This window comes from Lepisosteus oculatus, chromosome 23 (assembly GCF_040954835.1).
Source record: "Lepisosteus oculatus isolate fLepOcu1 chromosome 23, fLepOcu1.hap2, whole genome shotgun sequence".
NCBI lineage: Eukaryota > Metazoa > Chordata > Actinopteri > Semionotiformes > Lepisosteidae > Lepisosteus > Lepisosteus oculatus.
Genome location: NC_090718.1, coordinates 15,842,459 through 15,866,255, shown reverse-complemented (window position 1 = coordinate 15,866,255; position 23,797 = coordinate 15,842,459). Strand labels below are relative to the sequence as shown.

At 58.4% G+C, this 23,797-nt stretch overlaps 1 protein-coding gene across 5 annotated transcripts; it reads right to left on the bottom strand.

Annotated features, from left to right (window-relative positions):
* Nucleotides 1-666: 666 nt before the first annotated feature.
* bcl9l (bcl9 like) lies at nt 667-23,563 on the bottom strand. Of its 5 annotated transcripts, none has more exons than XM_069182430.1 (10): nt 22,542-23,563; nt 14,016-14,119; nt 12,473-12,873; nt 10,248-10,370; nt 7,976-8,159; nt 7,102-7,186; nt 3,754-5,542; nt 3,252-3,506; nt 2,799-2,852; nt 667-2,263 (listed from the first exon to the last, which is right to left on the bottom strand). In XM_069182430.1, exons 3-10 carry the CDS (start codon nt 12,780-12,782, stop codon nt 1,413-1,415), a joined length of 3,651 nt encoding a protein of 1,216 aa, XP_069038531.1. In that variant the 5' UTR covers nt 12,783-12,873; nt 14,016-14,119; nt 22,542-23,563; the 3' UTR covers nt 667-1,412. The 5 variants fall into 5 exon arrangements, with proteins under 5 accessions (XP_069038531.1, XP_069038533.1, XP_069038532.1 ...); XM_069182432.1 differs by having other exon boundaries at nt 667-2,260; XM_069182431.1 differs by having other exon boundaries at nt 10,248-10,367; nt 22,542-23,562.
* Between the last annotated feature and the right edge of the window lie 234 nt (nt 23,564-23,797).

Below are 23,797 nucleotides of genomic sequence, written 5' to 3'. Positions count from 1 at the left end.
ACTAAGACCCTGATTTGGGAGGAACTGTTTTCTAAACACAGCAAAATGGAGCAGAAAGAAAGGATCTGAAATGTAACACGATTAGAGAGAAACACTCCCTCCCGTACTGAGATACTGGACTGGATAGTGGGATGTGTCCGACATCAGTGCCCAGCAGGTTAAAACACAGGCGCCCTAATTCTGAAACTGAAGCAGGGAATCCCACAGTCCAGCACTTTTCCCTCTCACTCATCATCATCAGCTTCAGGCTGTGCAGGAGGCAGAAACCAGTCAGGTTGAATGTCAATCAAACCGACTTCACGTCAGCTGGACAATCAGCTGGTTAGAAGTCAAGACACCCAGCTGCATTTCGGTCTCTGAGGACCAGAGCTAGGAATCGGTGCTCCAGGGCTCTGAGGTGATCCAGGAGAGCCCAGATTCCACAGGATTTATGGAATCTACTAGAGCAGGGGGCTAACAGGCCAAAAAATGTATGTCTGACGAGACCAATAACCCAGGAAGCAGGCGATACTGCAGAGCTCTTCAGGAGCAGGGGCTGTGTGCAGGCGCCACTCCACATCGTGAGGCCGGGCTGCAGTGACTGCCCCCTCCCCACAGGGGTCAGCGTGCTCCCCCATTCTCCTGCCTCCCCTCGAGCAAGCTCAAATGAAAAGAGCACAGACTGCATTTGGGTCTTATTTTGACAGATTTTTTTTTCTTTTTCACCTCAAGGCTTCTATTAAAACACAGTTATACAGAACAGTTGAAAACAATCACAAATTGCATCTTATTTACAGCTCCTATTTCATATTTATAATATATATATATTTTTATCAATATATGCATGACCTGGTCTCCCCCAGACAGGCTCTTCGAAGACCAATCTCAGGATTAGCTGATGAATCTTGCCGCAGAGCCCCAAACAAACCACACCCAGCTTCACCTGTACTGCTTTCACAGATCCAGCCTCATTAGGTCATAATATTTGCAAAAACACGAAATCCCAGAGTGAGGTCTCAACCTTGACAATTAACCTTGAAATGCCTGAATCTAGGATAACAGGTTGCATATATATACAAAATCCCTTGCACAACAGTTTGGTAGCCAGAAAAAAAAGAAGAAAAACAAATTTGATCGACTTCCCTTCTCTGCCCCTATGGATCTGTGAAATATACATATTTTACAACTATAAAAAGAAACCGTCACAATCATTTAACTCAGGTGTTCTCCTCTGGTCTCTCTCAGACAGCCGGAACTGCTCAGATCTTCAAGCCCAGAGGAGGTGGCCCTAATTCTGAAATGCTTGTTGTTGGTTTTTTTTTTAAAAAAGCTTTTTATTCAAAAATTAAAGAGAGATTCTCCGTGATGACAACAGCGCTGCCGAGAGGACTCGTGGCGCCGGCAGTACGAAGACGAGCGCGATGAAGGGCGGCTCAGAAGGGCAGGTTGGCCATGCTGCTGGGGCCGTACCCCAGGGGGCTGTCCAGCGACATGCCCCGCTGCCGCAGGCTCTGAGGGCCCAGCAGGCCCGCCTGGGGGTGCGGGGGGCCCATCAGGGGCCCCTGCTGGGCGTAGAGGTCGGCAGGCAGGGGTGCGCCGCGCTGCTTGGGCTGCATCACCATCAGGCCGTGCTGGTGCTGCTGGGGGGGCAGCACGGCGGGGTGGGGGCCGTGGTGCAGCTGCTGCTGGGCGCCGGGGGGCGGACCCATGGCTGTCCTGCCCATCAGGTGCCCCGGCGGGGCGCACATGCCGGCCCGGGCCCGCAGCCCGGCGTGGGCGTGGGGCGGCAGCGGCTGCTCGGCCATCATGCTCTGCAGGCTGGCCAGGTGGGGGTTGGACGGCTCGGCCCGGGGGAAGTACTGCAGGGTGCCGCTGGGCTTGTCCGCGGGGATGATGCGCGACAGGTCGAACTCCGGGATGCCGGTGGCCGAGGGCCGGATCACCTCGCTCAGGTCTGGGCCCTCGCCCAGGGGGGCGGGCGCGTGCCCCAGGCCCTTGCCCAGCAGGTGCAGCTGGTGGTGATGGGCCAGGGCGTCCTCGGGCGCGGGCGCCGGCGGGTACGGCGGGGCCTGCAGGCGCGGGTACCCGGCCAGCTGGTTGTGCGGCAGCATGGGGGACACGCTGCAGGGAGCCCCGCCGCCCGGCACGCTCATGGGGCTGGGGGGGTGCAGCAGGGAGCCCGCGGGGTCGTGGGACAGCGGGGGCTGGCCCGGCAGGACCGCGCCCATGGGACTCTGGGAGCCAAGGTGCATCTGGGAGGGCTGGTGGTTCCCCACACCTCCTGCTGGAGAGAAGAAGAGACGGTGAGGGGAGCTCACTCGCGGACGACCCCACACAGGCGCCAGTGTGAGGACAGGCGGCGGGGGTGATTTCTGGGTAAGAGCCGCAGTGGAGGGGGCAGGGAGGAGACAGCCGTACTGGCGCCAGTCACCCACACAGAGCGCGGACCTGAACCGGCCCGACCCAAACTGCAGCACCAGAGATGTGGGCGCTAACAGAGCCTCCTCCTGCCTGCAGGAACTGCTGTCTGGGACTCCAGGACCTGCGACGTGATGGACAGACACGCTCTGCCTACCGTACACTCAAAACACAAAACACTCCGCAAACCATTTCAAAACTGAACACTAACACTGAAAGTACGTTCTGCCTGCTTGGAGAGACGCCCTTCTACAGCTGAGAGGCTCTACAGACTCAGTCCTAGCTGAAGGAGACTATGAGTCATTCGATCCAAGAACTCAAGACCTTGAAAAGTATTGACTAAACCCATAGACAGCTGTAGGGCAGTCGCCAAAAAAGACTGAAGAAAAACCCCAGCTCACCCCTCTTTTCTCTCGGTCGAAATGGATGTCCCGACTGACTGCCTGTAGGGCTGTCTGTAGGGAATAAGCAGCAGGAAGTGGCAAAGGTTAATCTTCCAGCAGTTCAAGTTTAATTGCTTTCCTGCTTTTTACAACAGAATGTTAGTGTGGCTTTCTGTGCAGCTGGAATGCAGGGCAGGTAAACGTCACAGACTGAACAAACCAGCCAACTGCTGCTCTCCTCTGGTACAGGGCTGTGCAGGAGGAGTCTGCTCTTCCTCACCCTCCCCTGTGTGTGGTCACAGGGTTAGTGACTGAGTAGCTGGCTCATGGTGTGAGGCAGCAGAAACAAACGCACATTGGGTGGGTTTAACACAAAATAAACGGCTGCTCTAAATGTGAAAAAATGAGCTGTCCAAGGGCGTCACCTCTCGTTTGTAGCCTCTCTTACACTTTTAGTGGCAAAACACACACCTGCCATGCTGACAGCGGCCAGCAGGGGGCGATCCGGCATCATCTCGTCATCGGAGGTGGCGATGGTCTTGATGGCGTCGTGGTAGAGGGGCGTGTTGCTGGGCATGGCGTACTTGGACATCTGCGACATGATGAGGGACAGGGGGTTCTGAGAAGGCGGGGCGTCCGGGGAGGAGGTGAAAGGCATGCTGGGGTTGATGGAGCCCGGCTGGCTGAGGGGAGTGGAGTTGGAGCTCCGTGGAGGCAGGGGGGGGCCTGGGGAGGACACCGGGGAGGACAGAGCAGGGACAGGGGAGACACCAGAGGGCAGGGAGCACAGACAGAAGGGAGGAAAGAGACCAGAGGAAACAAAGTACATCTGATCAGTGAGAGGACTCGACCCAGCGTGGACAGCTTTAAAACTCTTCTCACAGAGGCAGCTCGGTCCTGTCCGCAGCGCAGGCGGCGAGACGCCCCAGACCCGCGCCGCGCCCCAGAACCTTCCTGAGCAGGCCATCCTCACCTGTGTCCACGCCGCTGCCCCCGGCCTTGCCTCCCGGCGGCCCTCCTGGGCTGGGCAGGGTGGTCTTCGGGGAGGCGGCCCAGCTGGGGGACGCCACGGGCACAGATGGTGATTTCAGGCGCCCGGGGGACCCCGAAGGAGAGAGCACCCCCAGAGAGGAGGGGCCCACCACCTGCGGTGACTTCAGGGAGGGCGTCCCGGCGCTCGGCGTCGTCGGGGGCGGGGGCGGGGGGCCGGCGAGCTGGGGCGACTTCAGGCCCGGGGCGGATGGGGAGGGCGCCTGGCTGACGGAGGGGGACTTGAGGTGGTGGGGTGGCGCCAGGCTGGGGGACCCCATGGGGTTCATGCTGACGGAGAGGTCGGAAGGCCGGCGGGGCCCGAGACCGGGGCCCCTGCCGGCCGGGTTCAGGGGCAGGTGGCTGAGCCGGGACGTCCCGCCCAGGGGAGAGACGCCCTGTTCAGGGCCAAACAGGTCGGGGCCCGCGTCCTGGGGGAGGTACCCGGAGAAGGGCCCCTGGCCAGGGTAGGGCAGGGCCTTGCCCCCGCCCCCCGGCCCGTTCTGGGCGGCCCGGAGCCGGGACACCTCCTCGGGCCCCAGCATCAGCTTGGGGGCCGCCGGCTGCTGCCCGCCCGACTGCAGGCTCAGGCTCATGTTGACGTTCATGCTCATGCTCAGCCCGCCGCCCAGCGGGGAGCCCGCCATGTCCCCCGCAGGCCCCCCGCCGGGGGACCCCAGCAGGGCTCGGGAGCCCGCAAACTCCATGGGGTCGCCCCGCGGGTACCCCCCCCCACCTCCCGCCGGGGCCTGCTTGCCCACCCTCTCCGGCCTCTTCTCCAGCAGCAGGCGCTCGGGGTCCCCAGCCAGGTGCTGGGGGGGCCCCGGGGCAGGGTAGCACCCCTGGAAAGGCAGCCCCGAGCCCATGCTGGGGGGCGCATCCTCCAGCCAGCCCGGCCGGGGGGGCCTCTGAAGCCCCACGCTGTCCATGGGCAGCACCGCGCCGGGGTACGCGCCGGGGGGGCCCCTCTGCATGGACCCCAGGAAGCGCTGCCCCCGGGGCCCATCCTGGGGCCCCTCCATCAGCCGCCCCTGGCCCCCGGCCCCCGGCCCGGGCCACTGAGGCTCCCCGGGCTTGCTGTGGTAGGGCGGGGGGGGGCCCCGCGTGACGAGCCCGGCCTCCGGCATCATCCTGGGGTGGGCGTGGCCGTGGCCGTGGGGGGGCACGTCCTGCTGCCGGCGCTTCTCCTGGAAGTACTCCTCCTGCAGCCTGCGCCAGGCCGCCTGCTCGGGGCTCAGCCCGTCCGGCCCCAGCAGCAGCCCCTCGTCCAGGCCCGGCAGCGGCTCCTCGTACCTGCGGCCGGGGCCCTGGGCGGGCAGGCCGCCGTTGCTGGCGCCCGCGCCCTCGCCGGGCTGCTGGCCCTTCCCGCCGCGCAGCAGCAGCCTCTCGATGTCCCGCAGCGTCTGCAGCGAGCGCTCGCGGTGCTCCAGCTGCTCCTTCGACAGCCCGTCCGCCGCGCCGCTGGGCAGGGGGGACCCCCCGGGCACCCCAGCTCCGGGCCCCGGGTTGGCCGACGCCACGGCGCCGCCGCCAGGTCGCGCCACCGTCTCGCCCTCTTCGGGGGGCCCCGCTGAGGACGGCGTCCCCCCCGGGTGCAGGTGGGCCCCCACTCCTATGCCAGCAGAGGCTGGCCGGGGGGTGCCGCTCTGCGATTTCGGGGTGCCGCCCGGAGGGGTGCCGCCCGAGCTCAGCTGCTCGGACAAGCCGGGTAGCTTCACCCCCGGATGGGGGCCCTGAGGGGAAGAGGGAGAGGAAGGACGGGATAAATCCTTCACTGCCGGGCTCATCTCTCACGAAACCACACAGCAGAGCGGCTTCTCGTCATCTGTTCACAAGTGACAACCGTTCTTGTGGTACCAGCCCGACTCTCGACCATGAACCCTGTGACCGCACACAGGGGAGAGAGGAAGAGCAGACAGACTCCTCCCCCACAGCCCCGGACCGGAGGAGCTGTGTTGATTGGAGGAGAGGCGTCCCTCCCCCACAGCCCCGGACCGGAGGAGCTGTGCTGATTGGAGGAGAGGCGTCCCTCCCCCACAGCCACGTACCGAAGGAGCTGTGTTGATTGGAGGAGAGGCGTCCCTCCCCCACAGCCCCGGACCGGAGGAGCTGTGCTGATTGGAGGAGAGGTGTCCCTTCCCCACAGCCCCGTACCGGAGGAGCTGTGCTGATTGGAGGAGAGGCGTCCCTCCCCCACAGCCCCGTACCGGAGGAGCAGTGCTGATTGGAGGAGAGGCGTCCCTCCCCCACAGCCCCGTACCGGAGGAGCAGTGCTGATTGGAGGAGAGGCGTCCCTCCCCCACAGCCCCGTACCGGAGGAGCAGTGCTGACTGGGGGAGAGGCGTGTCCGTGTCCCTCACTGACAGCGCAGGCAACCAGGAGGCCACGGGAGAGGACTGCGTCTCTCTGCTCCGTCTCTGCTACCCCAGTCAGCTGGTGACTTTGCCCAGGTTCGAACCCGTGATCACAACGCTTAGCTCGCTGGTTCCTGTTGATTTCTGCTTTTTTTAAGACCAAATGAGCAAGGGGAGAAAGAGCCATCTGCCTGGGCCTCCCCTGGCCAGGACAGGACACCCAGAAGCCACCGAGAGGCAAAAGACACGCAACTGCGCGCTCTCTCCGGGCGCCAGGTTGAGTTCCTCTTCAGGACATCGGGCAAAAATAGAAAGAGGAACACGGCTAAAACTGTGAAATAATCTATTCACGATCAGACAAAAGCAGCCACCCACGCAGTCTGTGTGAGGAGCACACCTGCAGGCCGACTGCTGCACACAGCGCCGAGAGCGTCTGCAAACCTGTTTCCTACTGCTTTAGACAGGGCCCCCCGCTCCCCGAGCTCTGCGCTCTCCAGGGCGTTAGGTGTTGCAAACCGACACCTCGGCGTTGCAGAGCTCATCAGCTTTTAACAGTTCGCATCAGTAACACAGGTGTGAAGGAAGACTGACAGGTGTTAAATCACAACTCACTCCATGCCACTCGGTCAGGCTAATGACTCAGTCCTCGCTCTGGTACTGTTTACTGAGCAGTAATATTGAACACCGGTGTTCGCTGGGTTACTGAGCAGCATGTCCAGGCAAGATGGCAGCTCTGGCCTGTACTACATGTCCCAGAATGCTGTGGGGGGCGTGCCACCTCGGTCACCTGACCGGTTGGCAGAGGACGAAAGGTGTGGAACTCCGAGTCTGTGTTTTACTGAGAGCGAGGGACACAGGAAGATATTTAGTACCTCAAAGAGGAGCTCAAGAGGTCCCCTTTCACCTGTGCAACTGTTGTAAGGACTCCCCTCACTGACCTGGTCCAGTTTGGTCCGCGGGACGTTCTGCTGGTGAAAGACGAGGATGGAGTCTGCGTGGCCGTGGACCACTGCCTCTGCCGCACTGGAGGAGCAGAGAAGCATTAGGAGTAAGAGAAGCAGCCAGCAGCCATCTCACCCTGCAGCTCCCAGCTGGCCGCCCACTGGAGCCCAGCAGTGAGAGCCTGGCCAGTACCTGGAGGGGAGGTGTCAGTGGGGCCAGCAGGGGGCGCTCACCCTGGGGTCTGTGTGGGTCCTAATGCCCCAGTACAGTGACGGATGAGATGTAAAACCGAGGTCCTGACTCTCTGAGGTCATTAACAATCCCGGGGTGTCTCTCGAGAAGAGTAGGGGTGTTACCCCAGCGTCCTGGCCAAATGTCCCCCTGGTCTTTACCCATCATGGCCTCCTAATAACCCCCGTCTCTGAACTGGCCTCATCACTCTGCTCTCCTCCCCACTGAGAGCTGGTGTGTGGGGAGCAGACTGGAGCATCATCCAGGTGGGGGTACACACTGGTGGGGGTGGAGGGGATCCCCATGACCTGTAAAGAGCTCTGAGTGGAGGGTCCAGAGAAGCGCTATAGAACTGTAAGGAGTTATTTTTAATACTTCTAACAATAAAGTGACAATAAAGGTGTGTGACATGCTGTTAACTGTGTGTTTTGGAGCTGTGTGAGGTGTGCAGCTGCTGGGGTGAAGGAGGGTGTGATTGCTGAGGCTGTCCAAGACACAGTAAGGGGAGTTGGGCTGGTAAGATTATGGGGGTCCTGCTGTACCCTACGCTGTTGCTATGGTGAGGGGTGGAGCCTGTGTGTTGCCTAGTTGCCGTGGCGAGGGTTCGTGTGTGCCGTTGCCATGGAGAAGGGGACTGACCTGTTGGCCAGGCTGGTTGTGAAGACGTACACCACCTGCTGCAGGGGCTTGGGGGCGGAGCCCAGCTCGGGGTGCAGCCCCGCCCCCAGGCCGTGCCCAGCTGAGGAGGAGCCGGATTCACTGAGGGGGCCCAGGGGGGAGGGGCCGGGGCGGGGCTGGGCGGGGCCTGCCAGTGAGCGCTCCCCTGAGAGAGAGAGAGAGGCAGAGGGGACATGTCAGACAGGCACACACACAGAAAGCCTCTGCCGTCATCTCAGATTAGAAGCACAAATCTGCAGGACTAGGAAAACAAGCGCTCGCCCTCTGCTACACACACACAGCTCATCGTCCGTCCTGAGCGGCAGGCAGTTCATTCTGTTTTTCTGTTCGAGTTGTCCTTTCCGCAGCTGAGCTGGGTCTGCAGCAGCTGCCCAGACCCCGGGAGATCTCGATCCGCGCACGTCTGCAGGAGGTTCAATACAGCCGCGCCTGCCTGCTTGTTTCTACTTTCTAAAGCGGGGTTCTCTAACACATACACAAGTTTCATTTCTAGGTCTTTGAAGTGGCGAGGGCTGGTGTGTCCCACGTCATGCACAGTAATTTTGGGGTGCTTCTTGCAGGACTCTTTCAGAAAAAAATAATAGAAAAGTGGGTAAAATCGGAAAACTGGGATTACAGGATAATTGGGAAATCATAGCACTTTTATAGGACTAAAGTAAAACTGTGGACAATGTATTTCTAGGCAGTGGAATTCAATTCTCCGGTGCCAGCCTGGCAACTGCCGGCGTGCACTTGCACCCAGTCTGCCCACTAGGTGGCGCCACAACACAAAAACTGGAAAGCAACGAGAAGAGAGCAGCTGGAAGAACAGTCACCACTCACGTTCCTCCTTTTTTCCTCCCCAAACAAAAGTGGAATTTCCAATGATTTCGCCCATTTCACCCTCACCATCGCACTCAGCTAGTCCGGCTCTTCCCCAGGACCCCAGGAGCTGCTGCACGCCAGCCAGGGCACCCAGATCACCCTCCTGCGCTCCTCCCGCTGAGCCGACGCCAGGCCAGGCAGCACGCTCAGCCGGGGGAGCCAAGCAGGAGGGCACGAGAGGGCACCGAGGAGCGAGCGGACACACTCCTGCGCAGTGTGGGGCTGCACTGTGGACTCATCAGCCCACCCAGGGCTGGGCTGGACTGGACTGGACTGGGCTGGACTTGAGAGGTCTGGACTGGGCTGGGCTGGACTGGACTAGAGTGGAGTGGACTGGTCTCGGCTGGAGTGGAGTGGACTGGTCTCGGCTGGAGTGGGCTGGACTTGAGAGGTCTGGGCTGGACTGGGCTGGACTGGACTAGAGTGGAGTGGACTGGTCTCGGCTGGAGTGGAGTGGACTGGACTGGGCTGGACTTGAGAGGTCTGGGCTGGGCTGGACTGGACTAGAGTGGAGTGGACTGGTCTCGGCTGGAGTGGAGTGGACTGGTCTCGGCTGGAGTGGGCTGGACTTGAGAGGTCTGGGCTGGGCTGGGCTGGGCTGGGCTGGACTGGACTAGAGTGGAGTGGACTGGTCTCGGCTGGAGTGGGCTAGACTGGACTGTGCTGGAGTGGGCTGGAGTGGGCTAGACTGGACTGTGCTGGAGTGGGCTGGAGTGGGGAGTGGGAAATCCTCACCCTGCTGCAGGACAGAGGCCTCTGTGCCCCCCAGGTCTTTGCCAGCCCCCCACTGCCTGGGAAGGATGAAAAGCTTCCTGACCTTGCTGAGGAATTTTCTCACTCCTCCCAGCTGCACAGCTGCTGTGGGCTCACCCAGCAACTCACAAGCCTCAACCTGCTTCCACTGCCTCTTCACTCCTCTCCTCTGGCCAGCACTCAGGAGCAGTGCACAGACCCAGGCCTGGGGGCGCTGTGTCTGCAGGGGCTTTCTTCCACCTCTGCTCCTAACTGAGCTGATCATGAGCTCAATCAGGCCAGTTTAACACTCTTCTAAGGTCCTTCAGCAGTTGAGACCTAGAAGTCCTGTCCTTCAGTCCACGAGCACTGCAGACACGCACTGGGGCTTTGACCCCTCTGCCTGTCACATGTCCCGAGAGCAGCTCTATCCTGGGTGTGTTTCCAGGACTGTCAAAAACCACTGTTTTTTAATACAGGTCGTTTCACGACTTTAGCAAGAAACGTTTGATGATCTAATCGATAATTCCTATATAAAAGGGGCCACGTGCACAGAAGACCGGCACTTAAACAGTGTGAATGTTTCGGTAACTGCCCGACCTTCCCAAGATCCCCCAGCATCCCAGCGTGCACTCACGGTGGGCGGCAGCAGGCGGCTTGTCGTCGTCGTCAGTGTCAGCCCCCGAGCACCACTCGTCCCCGCTGTATGGCTGCTTCTTCTCCAGAACACAGCGGCGCTTGGTGCGCAGCACGCCCTCTGCTGGACATGATGGAAAACACATCAGGAACATCCCCCACATGTAACCAAACCCTCCCTTTCCAAATCACCTGGAACTCCTGCTGTTTGCAGCCCTGGCCAGACCAGAGGGTGGGAGCTTCACCCGTTAAACTAAAGGTATCTCGAATCATTTACCTCAGGGACAGACACGTCTTTTTATCCACTGAAAAAGGAGCGATTATCCTTATATTTCATTCGTATGTCTCTGTCTTAACATGAATTGTCACTGTCTTACTAGTTTTGAAAGGTGAAGAATGGGTTTTAAATTGTCAAGCATGTTTTATACAGGTGAAAAAAAACAGATAACCCCCAAAATATACAAAATAAATATTGAAGGATACAAATGGAAAGTGTCCATGATAAAACACACACAATCACTCCAGCTGCTGTCACCCCAGACTCAGATCTTAGGCTGGTGTTCAGAAATTCATTATTGCTTTACACTGAGCTCTGTGTTAATTAAACCCCTCACTTTAATTCAATTTAATTTGATACTAGCTTGTAAAAATCTGGAAATTTTCATCTATAACTCGAAATGCACAACTGTTAAAAAGCACAGTGAGATAGCAGTTTAATTAAGTAGGTAATTTGGTCAGATTCTGGGATTGAGAATTCGGAATTAATCCCAGCAGACACCATGGAGCTCAGGAAGGAGCTCAGGGTCCATTCAGGCTGGTTTCTTTCTCAATGGTTCTGTGGAGGACAGCCCCATGGTTGGACAGATCCCCTGGTGGACAGATCCCCTGGTGCACAGCCCCACAGCCTCTCCACCTGGACAAGCCTCTCCAGTGTCACAGAAGCAGGCGTTCCAGCATGTGACTCAGGACGGGCGTGCACAACGTCCCAGGGAATTTGGGGTAAAGGTATTGCTACTTGAACGAGGCCCTGGTTCTAGTGAAAGCGTTTAGTGGGAGTGGGGGAGACGGGGGCCGGTTCCTGTATCTCTCGACACTCAGTCTGTGGAGAGGATTTCTACTGCAGCGAACGCTTCCAGGTGGCTGTTTCTGAACCTGAGTCTTCCTTGTCCAGGTAAGAAAGTTGGCGTTTCTCCTTCTTCTTTTACTTCTGCTCTCTGCGGTTTCGGCAGCCCTGGGCAGGGAGATTTCCGGAGGACTGGCACTGAGCTTGGTTTCTGTTTGCTCAGTCCTGGAGGCAGAGTGAGGCAGGAGGGCAGATAAGTGGCAAACCTGCGAGAACCTCCCCTCTCCTGTCAGACTGTGTGTGTGTGTAATGCTCTGTGTGTGTGTAATGCTCTGTGCGTGTGTGTGTAATGCTCTGTGTGTGTGTGTGTAATACTCTGTGCATGTGTGTGTGTAATGCTCTGTGCGTGTGTGTGTAATACTCTGTGCATGTGTGTGTGTAATGCTCTGTGCGTGTGTGTGTGTAATGCTCTGTGCGTGCGTGTGTGTGTGTGTAATACTCTGTGCGTGTGTGTGTGTGTAATACTCTGTGCGTGTGTGTGTGTGTGGAGTACATGTGCGCAGGACGAGGGGGTGGGTGAACGAAACTGCAGGAAACCCAGAATGACTCAGTTGTGCAAAGATCAGTCACTCCCCCCCTCAGCACGCACACAACCGGCAAACAAACCCCTTCTCATTCCTGAGCGAGCGACTCACCCAGCGACACGCTTACCGAAAACAGCCTTGGGTTTACAGTCTGCAGCAGAGTCACCCTCGCCCCCCCCCGGACCCCCCAGACACCCGAGCTGCTGCAGGATCTTCCTCAGGGGCTTGAGGAGGGAGCGCACCGCAGCAAGAGAAGCCCAGCCAGAGGGGCAGTGAGCTGGGAGAACTGACACTTCCTCTTTCATCACGGGACAGGGTCAGGGGTCAGGGGTCAGGGGTCAGGGGTCAGAGGGGACAGGTTGCGCGCTGCTAGACAGCTGTTTCTGGGGGCCCTGGCAGAGCAGCAGGGAGCAGAGATCCTGCAAAGGCCCCGAGTCCCAGACTTGGCCTTTTCGTCTCTACGGCCCTGTCCCCTCTCCTCTCCGCGCCTGGAGAAGACCCCTCAGCCCAGACGTTGCCTATCCTTGCTCACCGGCTGACCCCACAGGGACACACTCTGCAGGCAGGCGCTCTGCCTACCTTTGGCGTCTGGTTCGAGGGCGGGAGTGAGGGCGTCCCGCTGCTCCCCGGAGTCCGCCGACACGCTCCTCTCCCGCTTGGCCTTGCCCTTCGTGGGCCCCCCCAGGGCCACGCCTGCCTGCACTGCGCTCTTCAGCCCAGAGCTGCCCGGGGAGATCTGATTGGCCTTGGCAGCATGGCTCCCCGCCCCCACGCCCTTTGACCCCAGGCTGCAGGCGGAGCCCGGCTGCTGGATTACATTCTGGAGCTGGGATTGGGCAGTGCTGTTCACTTGCTTGCCATGATTGGTTAGTTTATTGTCCGGGTGCATTTGATTGGCTGGGGTTTGGGGAGGCGGGGACTGGGGGGGCAGGCAGGGGTTCACCTGAGTCTGCGGCGTCGGTGAAAGATTCTGTCGTTACCTGGGGAGGGAAAGGGAAAAAGACACCTAATGAGTAGAGGGAGGCTATTACAAGCTATAACCAGCATTCAAAGTTTAAGAATCACATAAAATCCCTTCTCCTGAGACCCAGGGAGCTTGGCATTGAAAACATGTTCAGAAGAGCTACTGCCTGTAAACATCAAGAGGGTCTGGTCTCCTCACAGAATGCAGGTCCCAGGCCAGGGAGCAGCTGGGCTTCGCCACACGGGCGTCCGAGTGACCGGCAGGCTCCTGTGTCTCTTGACATTGCCTGCCCCAAGTCCAGAGGGGGGGGCGTCTGCCCCCGGTCCAGTGCAAAGTCAGGTTTCCCAGAAGCAGTAGGCCTGGGGACTCTCCAGGAGCTGACGAGCTCGACACCCCCGCTGCGCGGGAAAGCCCCGCTCTCTGCCCCCGCCGAGCTGCCAAGCCTCACTTCCCCTCTCCCAGTCCTGTGCTCTCTGTGTCTCTCGGGCCCCCTGGGGACCACTCTTCCTGCCCAGCTCTGACCACTACTTGGTCAGAATGTCTATAATTTAACGATAATAAGATAAACATCTCTGGAAAAGAACTGAGTATATCACAAATGCATGTCACGTCCAATGGGTTTCAGCACAGAGAGTGACAGGGGAAATGTGGCACATATCGCATTTGCTTTAACAACAACAGGAGGAGCCCTAGCTTGTGACAAGAGTGACTGACCACACGCTGTCCACAGAGATCATCCCACTGAGTTCACTCCAGCCGCTGGCCCAGCGTGTCCAGGGATGATGTGCTCATGCGATTGTCCACAGTGGCCTCTGGGAACTGGGAGGAATCTGCAGTCTCCAGAACCTCATCGGCACAATGGGCCTGAGCCTCTTCCAGCTCTGGTCCAGGTGCCATCCGGTCAGGAATCGGACCAAGGTTCTGGGTGGGTCTACGCATTTGGACTCTACTCAGCATCCAGTCCATTATTATCCACTTCAGCCGGAGGGAGGTCATGACTGACAGCGTGCTGCTATCTGCGAAGTCACGGCTGCCCGAGCCATGAGAGAGATTTGAGTTTGCTCACTAAAGAAGAGATTTCCCACCTGTCAAAGTTAGGGCATGTTTTCCTGAGCGATGACCCTCTCAGACCAGGGATAAGTACTGCAGCAGACTCACCTGGGACCTGTCCTCACACAGACACACAGCGGACACGCAGCCAGGGGCGGCCGACCCAGAGAAGCATACTGCCTGCCAGTCCAGCTCACTGACCGCACTCGAGCCTGTGGACAGAAGCACAGTTAGATACTGCTGAGCAACCTGCTGGCCACATAGCACACCTGCTGTTGAAACTCCTGACACACTGACAGTGTACTGACACTGGAGCTGACACACTGACACACTGATAGTGTACTGACACTGGAGCTGACACACTGACACACTGACAGTGTACTGACACTGGAGCTGACACACTAACACACTGACAGTGTACTGATACTGGAGCTGACACACTGACACACTGACAGTGTACTGATATTGGAGCTGACACACTGACACACTGACAGTGTACTGATATTGGAGCTGACACACTGACACATTGACACACTGACAATGTACTGACACTGGAGCTGACACACTGACACACTGACAGTGTACTGATACTGGAGCTGACACACTGACAGTGTACTGATACTGGAGCTGACACACTGACAGTGTACTGATACTGGAGCTGACACACTGACAGTGTACTGATACTGGAGCTGACACAGTGTACTGATATTGGAGCTGACACACTGGCACACTGACAGTCTTTCAAGGCCTTCATACAGTGGGCTGTCCTTGGCTCAGCATGTTTCCTTTTGTGCACTGAACTGCAGTTGAGCACAAACACTAATACAGAACGTGCATCAAATAATTATAATTCTACATCAGACTGTCCCTTTAAAATGAAGGAAGTTCTTTCTTTGTGTGCACACACACAGCGAGAGAAAACTGAATTCCCCGATCCAGCAGAGCCAGGATTGTGTTTCCAGGAAGAGCACGGCGCTGTCGGGGGGCCTGCACCCCGAGACAGTGTCCCCCATCTCTTCAGGAGAGAAACCCCAGGGAGACTCGCCCCTCCCCTCAGGCTGCCCACCTCTCACATCAGACCGCACGCAGGACAGGTGCATTGTCAGACATCATCTGCTCATAAACTAATCATTATGTATTAGTTAATACTTCACTGCTAAAAGCTGCCCCTCTGACAAGTCACTGTGTTTACTCCTGACCGCACAGGCATGTGTAAAACAGCACCCCTGCTCCAGATGCAGGACCTTACTGCAGTCGACTCAGGGTCTCTGAAAACTACAGCCTTCACTGCCCTCTGAAGAAGTACAGCACGACAACCCTGCAGCCCGTCTGTTACTGACGGCTGAGCACAGCAGGGAAGTGTCCCCAGATAGAAATGAGCCTTCCTGGTCCCTGACCCCCCACATCACTCCTGGGCGAGACGCCAGTCCATCACGGGGCGCACAACACAGGGACACGCCGGAGACTGCGGTTACCCTATCCGCAGGGTGCTCGGGGCATCTCGAAGCAAACTGGAGCACCTGCAGAAAACCCACACAAACGCAGGGAGAACACGTGTGCTCCACACAGAGGGTGTTCCAGGGGCAGAATCAAACCCAGCCGCCGTGAGCTGTGAGCGCACCTTCCTCTCTTCACCAGTTCTGAGTTCACCTCACACGCCCTCCCTCGGCCCCCGCTTGTTTTGCGGCGCTGGGAGCAGCCCCTCCACAGAAGTCAAGACCGGTAACGAGCGCACTCACACTTTGCTCCAGAAGTCCTGATTTAGAAGTGAATTCACATCTGTGAACCTGGAACTGCACAGCGGAGGGAGAATTGCACCAGTACGAGACAGCGACAGCACAGGGCTTGAAAACAGACCAACACTGGCCACCGTCACAATCCTGCGCTGACTCGACCGGAGGTTCACACAGACTCAAAACCAGAACCCTTCTTACTCCAAACCGAAGAGACCTCGCGCAGACGGGCAAAATCAACGCCAACACACGTTCAACCACTTCTCTTGAGCAATGCTGTGGCAGTGTTCAGGTGAGTCTGGAGTGTCTCACAGTCAGTGTTCAGGAGGCAGTGTCTCTGTGTCAGTGTTCAGGTGCCAGTGTCTCAGAGTCACTGTTCAGGTGAGTCTGGAGCGTCTCACAGTCAGTGTTCAGGTGGCAACGTCTCGGTGGCCGTGTTCAGATGGCAGTCTCTGGGTGTCAGTATCTCGGTGCCAGTGTTCAGGTGGCAGTGTTCGGGGCTCTCCGAGCTGCTGGAAGGCGGTAGCACAGACAGGGCTAACAGGTGCCTGCAGCTGAAGAGCGCACTGGGCCTGCGAGGGGCGTCTCAGGTGCAGGAGTGGGCGGGTGTCTGTGCTGCACGCAGATCTCTCCCCTGGCTGTCTGAGTCACTGTGAGTCAGCTGCACCTCTTCTGAAGACATACCTTCCCGAATCACAAGCAGGGAAGAGTCCTTTCTTCCTTGAAGCATCCCAATTGCTAAACAAAATGTGTTTTTGGTCCAGATTATTAAATATCTTAGATTAGTTTGCAGTTTGTGATGCCTGCGAGTATAGCTATGGATTCAATCTGCTCCTGGGTCTGTCTGTACCTGTGTCCACTTGAGCCATACGAAGACCTTTATGCACTGAACAGAAATCGCAAACCAAGAAAAGCTGCAATGCGATCAACTTTTTTACCTGAACATTTGGAGCAACTTAAAAACAAGGGCGAAATATTATGCCCGTTAGGCATTCTGGCCAACAGCACCGACAGGTCATGGATTTCTAGTCCGAGAGTTTCAGCAGCTCCTCTTCCGATGGGAAAAGCGATTGACTGGAGCTTTGTGGAAGGACAGAAGCAGTAAAGGTTTTACTCCAGGTGCCAGTACTTTCCCCAGAGGAGGATGGGGAGAAACGAGGGGCTTCTGCCGCTGAGACGTCACTGGCGGAGTCACAGCCCTGCCCCCTTGCGACCTTGTGAGCCCGGATCCAAGCTTGTTCCAGACTTCTCCCCGCCTCCCTCTCTGATCTGCCCTCCCCCTCCTTCTTCAGGTGAAGCGAGCCTCATACCTGGCAGCAGTGAGTCACCGACAGGCCGCGTCTGGAAAACCCGACGCACACAGCTGCTGAGCACAGCGATGTAGGGGAAACTGTGGGCTCGTCGCCGCTGTGAGAAAGCTCAGCATGTGGAGGAAACACGCACACATCAGAAACACCACCAGCTTCAAAACCACACTCAAGACAGAGCTGTTTTTTACAGACAGCCAAGGCTGTAACGACCCGTGAAGGTCACACTGTCATGTCCTGTTGTGTTTGGATAAGTACTGTGTTTTAGGCTGTATGTGATACAAGTAAAAACACACAGCATACTAGTGCTGCTTGACTTTTGCCCCTTTGGTGTAAACACAGACATTGGCGAAGCTCTTGAGGAGAGAGGACCTCTGGGTCCTGGGAGTTCTTGTGAGCTGGGGCCGAGTGAAGATTTCTCACACCAGTCTAGATGCCCTGCTTCAGATCTGCTCTCCCTGACTCGTGTGCAGCAGACAGCTCCAGTAAGACTCCTCTGGGACTGCTCAAAGCCAGAGGAGAACAGGTCCGTCTGAGTGTTATCGGAACCGTCTGGGACTGAATGAGCCCGTCTGGGTCTGACTGAGCCAGTCTGGGGCTGAACGATTCCGTGTGGGACTGACTGAGCCAGTCTGGGGCTGAACGAGTCTGTGTGGGACTGGACCGAGCCCGTCTGGGGCTGAACGAGTCCGTGGGACTGAACGAGTCCGTGTGGGACTGACTGAGCCAGAGGAAAAGGCTGCAGGAGCTGTGCAGGGAGAGAGCACAGCCCTCTCTGGACTCCCCCAGTAAATCACACAGCCGGCTGTAGTTTTAGAGTATTTATAGCCAGTGTCTCCTGGGAACATGCGGGGGAAGAAAGGAATATTCCCAGGCTCCACCTCTCTCCACAGAGGACGCCCTGAGAGTGGGCTACAGCAGAGGGAGTCAGGCACAGATTCCTGGCACAGGACACCCAGACACGACCCAGCACGAGCCAGCACGAGCCAGCAGGACCCAGCAGGACCCAGCACGAGCCAGCAGGACCCAGCAGCAGCAAGGTAGCAGCAAGGTAGCAGCAAGGTAGCAGCAAGGTACCAGCACCGAGCCGAGTGCCCACCTCCAAGAAAACATGTGCACTGGGGTTGGGCAGGTGAGTTTCATACAGATGACAAGAGCCAGAGGGCGGCACAGTGGTGCAGTGCTGTGTTTACTCTTCTCAGCCTCACACTGCCTCCCTGTCTCTCTCCACAGCCTCACACTGCCTCCCTGCCTCTCTCAGCTCTAATCACAGCCTCACACTGCCTCCCTCTCTCAGCTCTAATCACAGCCTCACACTGCCTCCCTCTCAGCTCTAATCACAGCCTCACACTGCCTCCCTCTCCCAGCTCTAGTCACAGCCTCACACTGCCTCCGTCTCTCAGCTCTTATCACAGCCTCACACTGCCTCCGTCTCTCAGCTCTAATCACAGCCTCACACTGCCTCCCTCTCTCAGCTCTAATCACAGCCTCACACTGCCTCCCTCTCTCAGCTCTAGTCACAGCCTCACACTGCCTCCCTCTCTCACCTCTAGTCACAGCCTCACACTGCCTCCGTCTCTCAGCTCTAATCACAGCCTCACACTGCCTCCCTCTCTCAGCTCTAATCACAGCCTCACACTGCCTCCCTCTCTCAGCTCTAGTCACAGCCTCACACTGCCTCCCTCTCTCAGCTCTAGTCACAGCCTCACACTGCCTCCCTCTCCCAGCTCTAGTCACAGCCTCACACTGCCTCCCTCAGCTCTAATCACAGCCTCACACTGCCTCCCTCTCCCAGCTCTAATCACAGCCTCACACTGCCTCCCTCTCCCAGCTCTAATTACAGCCTCACACTGCCTCCCTCTCAGCTCTAATCACAGCCTCACACTGCCTCCCTCTCTCAGCTCTAATCACAGCCTCACACTGCCTCCCTCTCCCAGCTCTAATCACAGCCTCACACTGCCTCCCTCTCTCAGCTCTAATCACAGCCTCACACTGCCTCCCTCTCTCACCTCTAGTCACAGCCTCACACTGCCTCCCTCTCCCAGCTCTAATCACAGCCTCACACTGCCTCCCTTTCTCACCTCTAGTCACAGCCTCACACTGCCTCCCTCTCCCAGCTCTAATCACAGCCTCACACTGCCTCCCTTTCTCAGCTCTAATTACAGCCTCACACTGCCTCCCTCTCCCAGCTCTAGTCACAGCCTCACACTGCCTCCCTCTCTCAGCTCTAGTCACAGCCTCACACTGCCTCCCTCTCTCACCTCTAGTCACAGCCTCACACTGCCTCCCTCCCTCTCTCAGCTCTAATCACAGCCTCACACTGCCTCCCTCTCTCAGCTCTAATCACAACCTCCCTTTCTCAGCTCTAATTACAGCCTCACACTGCCTCCCTCTCCCAGCTCTAGTCACAGCCTCACACTGCCTCCCTCTCTCAGCTCTTGTCACAGCCTCACACTGCCTCCCTCTCCCAGCCTCAGCTGCCTGCCTCAGTGCCTCAGCTCTGACTCCTGGGTCTCTCAAAATGCAGCAGGCTGCTTCTCGATATCTCATGACTCTTTAATTCCTCGGCTCAGCGGCGCGGTCTGTAACCGGAGCCCTGCGGCTCTCAGATCGCCAGGCCAGATAAGCGCAGCTCTGTCAGCAGCGCGTCACACCTGTGTGCCCTGGGCCTCCCGCAGGTGAGCCAGGTGAGTCGGCCAGCGGGACGGGTGCAGAGGTCCTGCCCCGAGCCCCGCTGCGGGTCAGAGCGGTCAGGGCCCCGGGCTCACCCTCACCTCTCCTGACACACCTGCACTGAGGCCCCGCTCCACACTGCTCCACCGCTCCGCTCCGGAGCCACACCACTCCCACAGTCCACTTCTGGGCAGCAGAAACACTGCACAGCTCCCTGTGAATTCAAAATACATCACCTGGACGTTCTTCTTCATTAACAGGCTTAAATATACTGCGCTGGAAAACATCACACTCACAATGTGAACAGTGATGGCAGCTTTCAAGACTCTGCTTCAGCGACTTGAAGGAAACTACTGTTGTTGGTAGTGTAGACACACACACTGCTGCCTTCCCGCTGGACAACAGACTAGCACCTCCCTTCTCTTGAAGCAACATTCCCAGTCTCTCCCCGGCCCTGAACCACACCTTCTGGGCGAAAGCTCGGGAGGAAACGCGAGGAGCCGTTATTAGTGAATGCAGAGAAGACGAAGCGAGGGCTTGCCCAGCACGGGCCTGAGAGAACTCCCACGCCACCCGCGACCGCGGCAGGAAACGGAAAATTAACTATCGTGTGGGGCCTGCAGCACACGCTGTTACTGGAGCGGCTGACGCGATGGCTCTCGGCCGTGTCTTGCGTGCCGGCACCTGTTCTGTTATGATTCTGGACTCGATTCGCAAGTTGAAAGGGAATAATTACAACTTCACTGGAAAAGACCTGCACACCACGTTGTTTCGACATTCACGGCCCTCATACACTTCCTTATTCCTGTGCGCATGCCCCAGCCGATACCCTTGCGCGTACATGTCTTATTGCACACATCCCCACAGCGCCTGCTGTTGTACCGGCGTGCTGCAGGCCTTGGTGATTTACTGTGGCAGCGAGGGGGCTTCATTGCGAGCACACTGTTCCGTTTTCTGCTCCTGCGCGTTCGGCCAACTATACATTGTAAGCTACAGTATATGAACAGGCACGACAGCGTATTTGAACTGTTCTGCAGAACAATCCGTGGTTATTATATTTGTAGTTTAGCACTGTCCTGATCGCAGTAGCCCCCCTAGTGCCGGGATTGGAGCTTTTACGCTTCCTGAAAAAAGCACAGTGTGAACCTCTGGGGTCTGTCTGACCCCTTGGTATAGCGGCCTCCCACCTCCGACAGGCTGCTAGCGTGCTCTCAGAGAAACCTGCCGGGAGTGGGCGTGCCTTAACCTTTACAGCGCAGCGATTGGACGACCCCGCAGCCTGTCATGCGCCCCGAGGATTCTCATAGGCCCACCACCTCGGCCGTTCCCGCCCCCGCGTCTCTTGCTCACACAGTCTGAACGCAGCTGAAATTAATCTGAAATGAGAGGACCGTGTACGGGCGAGGTGGTGATGAAGACGCCAGCCGGCGTGCGGAGCTCACTGCTCGGAGGGCGAATATCGGCTTGAACGCCTCCTGGCGCAGATGCTGTATGAAGCTCGGATCTCCTGCTCCCCGGTGCCGGTGTGAACATGTACATGCTGCTTGCTGGTGTGCAGAAGGAGCTCATGACAGCTACTGGAACCGCTTGAAAAGCACAGGAGACAAACACCTCGAGGAAGTCTGAGTGTGTCTGGGTCCCATAACAGCTTGTACCCCTTCTCCCTCTCCAGAGCCCACTGTACCCCCTCTCCCTCTCTCTCTCCAGAGCCCACTGTACCCCCTCTCCTCTCTCTCTCCAGAGCCCACTGTACCCCCTCTCCTCTCCCTCTCCAGAGCCCACTGTACCTCCTCTCCCTCTCCAGAGCCAACTGTACCCCCTCTCCTCTCTCTCTCCAGAGCCCACTGTACCCCCTCTCCTCTCTCTCTCCAGAGCCCACTGTACCCCCTCTCCTCTCTCTCTCTCTCTCCAGAGCCCACTGTACCTCCTCTCCTCTCCCTCTCCAGAGCCCACTGTACCTCCTCTCCCTCTCCAGAGCCCACTGTACCCCCTCTCCCTCTCCAGAGCCCACTGTACCTCCTCTCCTCTCTCTCTCCAGAGCCCACTGTACCTCCTCTCCTCTCTCTCTCCAGAGCCCACTGTACCTCCTCTCCCTCTCCAGAGCCCACTGTACCCCCTCTCCTCTCTCTCTCCAGAGCTCACTGTACCTCCTCTCCTCTCTCTCTCCAGAGCCCACTGTACCCCCTCTCCTCTCTCTCTCCAGAGCCCACTGTACCCCCTCTCCCTCTCCAGAGCCCACTGTACCCCCTCTCCTCTCTCTCTCCAGAGCCCACTGTACCTCCTCTCCCTCTCCAGAGCCCAATGTACCCCCTCTCCCTCTCCAGAGCCCACTGTACCCCCTCTCCTCTCCCTCTCCAGAGCCCACTGTACCCCCTCTCCTCTCCCTCTCCAGAGCCCACTGTACCTGCTCGCCCGTCACCTATTCGGAATTAGACCCCAGCGGTCAGGCTGCTGAGCGGAGCTCGGTCTGCACTCCAGACCCCTCCAGTCCGATGCTGCCTGTCCCGTAGCTGTTAGGAGCCGCGCAGCGCCCGCCGGGTCCCCGGAGCGGAGGCACATTCCTGAGCTCTCCGCTGCCCGGCCACGCACGGTGCAGGACCGGCTCGTCAGGGGGAACCAACACTAGAAGCTCTTGCGCCTCTAGTCCGTTCCTAATGGGGTTTTCTACTTGCCAGTTAAGCGACAGTAAAAACAAAATTCTTTGCCTCGGACGCTTGTATTTAAATATGGCAGCTCAAAACTATAACCCCTCATAACAGCCTTGCAGCGCCTCGGAGCGGAGCGGAGCAGAGCTGCGGCGCGGAGCAGCACGAAGGCAGCGAGACAGCCGCCGGGGAGAGGAGCTGGCGTCCCTCGGACAGGCCCCGCTGCAGTGTGCGGCGAGCTGCTCGCTGCAGCCGCTCCGGCGGTGTCGTCCTCACCTCATTCCGCCGTGAGAAGAAGGGAGGCCGCTGTCAGCGGGCACGGGCAGCCGACAGATCCCGCGGATCCCCCGGTGCTGTGGCGGCGGCACCGGCCGGCTCTCACGCCCAGCGCCCCGCCGCTCGGGCCGGGCGGATCGCGCAGGGGAAGGCGGTGCCGGGCGGCCGGCGCTGGCGCTCGCTGTTTGGGGAGGAAGACGAGTCCCAGCGGCGAAGGCAGCTTGTCATGGCTCCTCTACGGGAGCCGAGCGCGGAGAGAGGAGTCCATCGCGGCCACCCCGCACGCAGACACACGCACACACACACACTCACGCAGATCACTGAAGTCACCGCCTGGCTGACACACAGCACAGGCGAGCCCCTCTTCCTGCTTCGCAGTCTCTCGCCTTGCAGTGCTGTGAGAGTCCGGGACAGGCTGGCACCGAAGACGCGCCCCAGATTCCCTTTCAGCTGTTTGTTTTTTATTTTATGTTATTGTTGGTGGCTACCGTGACAGCTCTTTTTTTAAAAACGCAGCCTTGTTTCCATTTTTCTTTTATTTATTTATTCCCGTCTCCTTGCGCCGCCGTGCGCTCGATCCCGGGGCTGTGTGTAGTGCGGCGCTCCCGCTGTCGTGCGCGTTTGAAGTTTCGGAGGGGAAGGCGACGGACGCGGGACAGCGACGAGTGACGGGGAGGGTCGGGGCGCTGCGTGTCCCCGGTGAGACGGCGATGCCCGGCCGGATCTTGTCGAAGCACAGCCCCGCTTCTCCCCCCGAGTCGGGATGATCATTTCGGGACAACAGAACCGCTCGCTCCGCCCGCGTCAGAATAAGAGCCGCGCACGGCCCGGAAACAGAGGACCGCTGTCCCGTCCCCCGCGAGCACTGGGCGGCCTGCGCAGCCAGGGGCCCCTCCCGGAAGCCGAGGGGCATCGCACCGCTTAACTGGCCAGAGAGCGGGTTGTCATCGTCACCATCAGCTAACCGCAGGTCCTCAACCTGTCTACGGGCTAGCCTCAGCTCGTGGCACGTGCTTATTCGCAGCTGAGAGCAGCCACGTCTTTACACAGAGGGTGGCGGGAGTGTGGAACAAGCTCCCCAGCCATGTGGTTGAAGCCGGTACTTTTGCAGGCTGGTGGCCGTGGGTCCGCGGGGGGCAACACCACACCAGGCCTGTGTCCGCCTCGTCGATTGTATTTTCACTCATACACTCTTCCAATGTAATAGCATTTCCTTCCATACCGCAATGACTCTAAAGCAAAGTTTGCTCTGTTAT

Coding starts and splice junctions, on each gene's coding strand:
- bcl9l (XM_069182430.1), bottom strand. CDS start 12,782: ATGCACCCGGACAATAAACTAACCAATCATGGCAAGCAAGTGAACAGC. Junction 8,160..10,247: donor GCCGCCTGCTGCCGCCCACC/GTGAGTGCACGC, acceptor TCTCTCTCTCAG/GGGAGCGCTCACTGGCAGGC. Junction 5,543..7,101: donor CGCGGACCAAACTGGACCAG/GTCAGTGAGGGG, acceptor TCTTCCCCTCAG/GGCCCCCATCCGGGGGTGAA.